We start from the raw sequence: 6,000 nt of genomic DNA, 5'->3' as shown, positions 1-6,000 counted from the left end.
AGAGTTGATAGTGACAAATGAAAGTGGCTGTAGCTCCAAAGGGTCATGGAGTAACCAAGTCCTCAACTTATAACCGAGAAACCTGGGCTCAACCTCTGGGTAGGACAGATGGTTGGGCATGTTTCCTTTCCACCTGATGCCTCTGTTCATCTAGCAATAAAATAGGTAACCAGGAGTTAGACAACTGTTGAGAGTTGCATGTTAGTAGCAGGCCTCGGGGGGGGGGGGGGGGGAAACCTCGATAAGTCTTAAGTACTGTACAAGATTCATGTTCTAGACAGTGGGAATTATTATAACACTATTGGGTAATACTTCAAACTTTTGATTATTGACAATCTATTTATTGATACAATCACAGGACTATAAACATACAAATCAACACTTATCATACAAAGAATAATATATTAAAATTTTATGGCGCACAATCATACTGGATGATAAAAACTGACTTGACAAACTCACTCAAAAGTACAGCTTTCTCATTTTCATACAGTGCTTCCTCATCACTGAGTACATCTGAGAACTGTACTGAGAATAAAGCAAAGCAAGATTGACATTTGTGGAGAAGGAAAAGAAAAAAAATTGGCTTATAATCTTGGCTTTTTCCTGCACATGCTTACAATTCCTAACCCCATGTGGTATGTAATGTTCACACCAAACTACACACATTTTAATTCACCTGTATTTAACATCTTATATTAGACACATGACCCACAAATCTGAAAATAAAGGAAGTGGTAATGTTTCAGTCTGTCCTGAATTATTTTTCATATGATGACTTGATAATGTTCTTGGACGGACCTAAACATCATCACTTCCTTTTTTTATTTTATTTTTTTCAGAATTATGGGTTGGGTGTGTAATTTTCAGCCTCATTATTGTGACTTACTGTCTGTATCTTGCACGTGCTTAGAACTCCCAAAGTTCCTTTCATAGTGAATGAGATAAACACTCAGACTGTACTGTACAATGCACCATAAGTGGGGAAACTGTCTACACAATAACATCCTCTCACATGACAGACAATCATCAACACAGCAGAAGGTAAGTATACATGACCTTGTTAGGCTAAGCCACGAACGTGAAAGCCATCATGTCACTGACTTTTAACAAAACCTATTGATTAGAATTATAAGCTTACTTAAATGAAGTACAAAATTGTACCAAAATCTGTACAAAGTTGTATACACACATAATTACAGCTATTGTTACAGTCATATTTGACTGGGTTAGCAGAATAGCTCAAGTAACCCAGCTTGCCTTAAGGTTGCCATAATATATGAAAGATGCCTTTGTAAACATGGTAAAAGATTTGTTTAGATAACAGGCTTCATCTAATTCTACTGAATTATCAACTGAAAGGGATTTTCTAGTTTTGTAAAAGAATGTGCCTCACTATTTAACAACAAATGGAAGTTACCCTGAGGACAAATATTGTGTTATTGTAATCTGAAAGACAAGTTTTTAAAAGTTACACAAGTTATTAAATCTGTATTTCTAAAATGTATGCCCTAATTTACAAAACATGGTTTCTACCTTTGTTCCATTGATAAAGATATACATATCATTATCCAAATCAATATTTTCCCACTATTAGAATTACTGTACATGCATAAGGCAAGTGAGGAATACTATCACCACCTGGTACTCTATACTTTGTGACATCCACATCGTACCCAGAATTGTGTTGGACTGCGGGCCATCCAACATTTGGCTCAAAGCAGAAGAATTAAGTGGTAGGCAGATGAAAGCATCTTGTAATATCTTGTAAATAGTAGCATTATTTACTCTCATCTCATTGCCTTTATGAACACCTATGATTAATGTGGTGATGTAACTCTGAAGCCTTGTTAATACTGTACTGTATTAAGCCATATTGCTAGCCTTACAACCTTGCAAATCATTCTCTCACCATGTGACAGAAGAAATCCTAAAAAGTATTGGTACCTGGGATCAATAAATATTTTGATCATTTGACAGTTTCCTAAGCGAGCTTGAAACACGTTAATGAACTGTACTTTATTTAAAAATTTGATTCTGCTCTGGTACAAAATTAAACAATTGTATACTTAATGGGAACACCTTGGTGCAATATTTGCACTCTTGTCAACCTAGGGAGCAGAACTTGAAGTGGATGGTTACTATGTCATGTCGAGGCTCCAGACCTAGCCTGGAAGGTTATCACCCCACTCAGTGGGATATAATACTATTACAATATAGCTTTGAAGCTAAGTAGGTAAAGGTATCTAACAACTGCACTAATGGCATTAAAAACACAGTCCATCAGTTGAACAGGAACATCTCTTAAGTTAAATACATTGGATTTTATTTTCTGGGACACAGAATAAATATTTATACTGTATATACTGTGTGTATTATACATAATATATATATAATATATATAATATACAGTATACTGTACAGTATATCCCAAAACATAGACATCAGTTATTTTTCTTAGTTGATCCCAATCACATTCAGTATATGGTTAATAATTCTTAATACACAAATCAATTTAAAATGACACTAAATTGCATACTGTACTTATTTGATTAAAAATCTGTTAAAACTAAAGACTGGATGAAGTGATTATCATAACCGAGAATGCGCTTGTATATTACAGAAATCCATGAATAATTGTCAAATACAGTACATTTTGCAGGAGCATCCATTCAGTACTGAATAACAATTCAGTTTCATTCAAATCTATGCAAGGAGCTCCTTATGCCAAATACATTCTACCCCCCATATCAAATTACCTATCAACAGTTCTTTGAAGCGTTTACTCCTCCCTTCACAAACACCCCAACTAATAGTGAAAAAATGTACAGTTAAGAGTTTAATTTTTGCCCCATGATTATAGTTCAACACTGGTTGTCACATCATAGGTCGGGCAACCACTACTGCTAGCCCATTTCTAAGGTGATTGGAAATTGAGTGGAATGCATATTTTCACTTGCAAAACAGCAAGTCTTCCAAGTGAATCTTAAATGTTGATATTCACCAATAATCCACAGGAGATTTTTTTCAAATATCACTTACAAATTTGAGCCAACTTTGAAGGGTTACATAGAATGAGTGCATAATGCCCTACATGATGCAATATCTTCATAAACACAATTTAGTAAAGTATTTATTTACAATGAGTGGCCCCTGTCTGGAATGACCTATAGTAGTGGTCTACTTCAGCAAGTAGACTTGGACCATATTACAGGAATTATGTGAAACACTGAAGCATTACAAGTAACATAGAAAAAGTTATAGATAGTTACAGAATGGCTACACAGATGAGGAAAATTCACATAACTACAATCTAAGCAGGAATATTCCATAACATATTTCTGAGACGACAAAAGCAAGCACTATTAAGTGGTGCTTAAATTGAATATAGTTTTTGTTATCAGGCTTAAAGAAAATGTATATTATAAACTTGAGTTTTGATGATTCAAATGGTAGTAAACATTCGTACTCTCACATGACTGTAATATCCAGTAATATATAACATCACTGAATACCAAACACTGTACTGTAACAAATTCATTACTGGGAGGGGCCAACACTCACTCTGATTTACAGTATATCTTTAATCATTCCTGTAGACAAAGTACCAACCTCGAGACAACAGACACATCCTGTAAACAATCTAAAAAAGGATTGTTAAAAATCAAGGAATAAAATATGTTCATAGTTTTTATATCACAAATTGAGTACGGGTAATCTGTATATTCTTAACAACTTAAAAAGTTGACAAGAATATGTCTACTGTGTTGTTTCAAAAGTCCTTATAAACTGTTTACTATACTTTTATGTAATAAAAAATGCATGACCATCCACTTATAAGCCACACATTAAGACTACACATTACTTCAAGTTCCTTGTTAACCCATCATGCATATATCAATTTGAAAAAGGCATGAACTGGGCGGTCTTGACTGCATAGGCTCTTGGATTACCATTCACAGAGGGAAGCACTGTAAAGACTTTGACTGAGCTAGATGGCCATTATTTAACTCCTATTAAAAACAGAAATTGAGCATGACACTAATTGGATGGTTTCACTTCAAAAGAGCATATCTGACGTGCTCTCGGCACTCCATGTGACGGTTTCCGTTTCATCAGCAGGTCGCAGATATTCCTCTTCGACCCTCTCTGATGGGACAGGAGGGGCGGGAGGTGGGGAATGGACAGGTGGGGCTGTTCGAGACACTCCCAGTTCAAAAGTATTACCAAGCTGGATCTTGCTGGGGGTGTAGCTTGCCAAGCCACCTGCAAGGGAAATGGGGAAGTTACAAAATCTACAACTACTCTATGCCTTACCAAGCATAACAGCCAAGCACAAGCATGTACAAGTAAATACTGTACAAGGAATTAACTGTTGGATAAAAAAAAAAAAAATTATAGTGTTACCACAAGGCAAATAATGTACCTACAAATTTACTGTGTCATTCTAGCACTTCCACTTGAGTTGGTAACTTAAAGACATGATACAGCAGCTGCAATGAAAAGCATTAATATAATGTTTCAAGCAACATGTTTAGCTGGCATATGCAAAGTATCTTAAAGCTTTCTATTTGTTTGAAGCAGTGTATGTTTATACATTTGGTACATAATATAATTTTACATGGATATTAACATCAGGATGACACATCAATAAAATTGATTGCCGATGTATCAAAAATACAAAGAATGCATTAGCAAAGTGATTCAACTGATTCACATTCAACCTGGGCAAAGTGGCCAGTGCAAAATTGTGAGCACAATTACCAAAATTCAGTGCTGCAATGCAGCTGCACAATCTTGGTAATTCCCAACATTGTGTGCAAGCAGACTCTCTCACACTATTAAAAGTATGTGAAGTCAAGATAAAATGCAACAACAGCAATAGCACCAACTTGAATTGCAGTTTGCAAGCTACATGAACTCTTGACTCAACTTTACACTACCTAAATTAGTCTTGACAGTAGGCTAGTCACAAATGTTTTGAAGCCCTACAGCCTAGTGAACTGCTTTCGTAAGCCCTTAACACCTGATGGGAAGGAAATTAGTATGAGAGAAAGTGTGAACAATTAATCAATAGCCAGTACAGTCATTACAGTACAAAAACATTAGTAAATACTTTTGTTGTCGTTTTAACTCTGCAGCAGAATATAATCTAAAAAAATGACAGGGTATTGTACAGTAATTTAAAATTCACCAAATTCTTCATGTCCACTCTGGTTTTTGAGGACTATGATTTATAAATTAAAACTATGACTTTAATAAATCATAGTGTACAGCTACAGACTGACAAGACACACTATCTTTGTATATGACGCTCTTGGTTCTGTTCCCCGTTTAAATAAATTTCCTTCAACTGTGCCTTTATTTACAGGATTCCAAGGAATCCTGAGGGATCCATGATGACTTGGAAGAGTAGAGATAGGAGTCTCTCTCTGCTTTCTAAAATTATTAGCTCCAGTATTCTGAAGGGAAAGACTAGTAGCTGAATTTACTGGTGTCTCTACAATGGAACTAGTCATCTTATTTTTCCATGGTGGTTCACGAATTTCTGGAAGTACTGGTTTCTCCCAAGATTCTGCACCAGATACAGGAGGAGTTACTTGTGCTGGTTTTACTCTCTCCTTATGACTTACTGTCTGATCTGAAGGAGCTATATTTGTTTCTGCCAAGACAATATCTGAAGATTCTACACACCGTTGTGTTTCTTCCTTTTCTTTAGTATTCTTATTGAGAGTAAAGTTATAATTAGGAAAGATTTTCTTTACAGATTTAGGTTCCTGTGTCCTTACCTTATGGAGATGAGGAACATCTTCAACTGTTATAGGTGAATTTCCAAATTTACCAATCAACTTGCTGTGCAGTGGGTTACCTGCAACAGGCTGACGAGACTTGGATTTTTGTGCAAAGGAAACTGGGTTTGAAGAGACAAGAGATGGCAAACTGGAGATATTACAATCACACATAGTTACCACCTTTGGGTTAGCACTGCTGACAGGATTT

At 35.7% G+C, this 6,000-nt stretch overlaps 1 protein-coding gene across 3 annotated transcripts in view; it reads right to left on the bottom strand.

Moving 5' to 3' along the window:
- Nucleotides 1-319: 319 nt before the first annotated feature.
- Nucleotides 320-6,000, bottom strand: part of LOC123775197 (nascent polypeptide-associated complex subunit alpha, muscle-specific form) — a 193,414-nt gene continuing 187,733 nt past the window's right edge. For 2 of the 3 annotated variants that reach the window (XM_069319138.1, XM_069319139.1), the window contains 2 exons: nucleotides 4,944-5,026; nucleotides 4,128-4,266 (listed from right to left, as the gene is read on the bottom strand). In XM_069319138.1, coding sequence (XP_069175239.1) covers nucleotides 4,970-5,026 — 57 coding nt within the window. In that variant the 3' untranslated portion in view covers nucleotides 4,128-4,266; nucleotides 4,944-4,969. Of the gene's footprint in view, nucleotides 4,267-4,943; nucleotides 5,027-6,000 lie in introns of all 3 variants that reach the window. The other variant, XM_045770174.2, reaches the window with a different exon arrangement.

This window comes from Procambarus clarkii, chromosome 92, assembly GCF_040958095.1.
Source record: "Procambarus clarkii isolate CNS0578487 chromosome 92, FALCON_Pclarkii_2.0, whole genome shotgun sequence".
NCBI lineage: Eukaryota > Metazoa > Arthropoda > Malacostraca > Decapoda > Cambaridae > Procambarus > Procambarus clarkii.
This window is presented reverse-complemented; position numbering and strand designations above follow the sequence as displayed.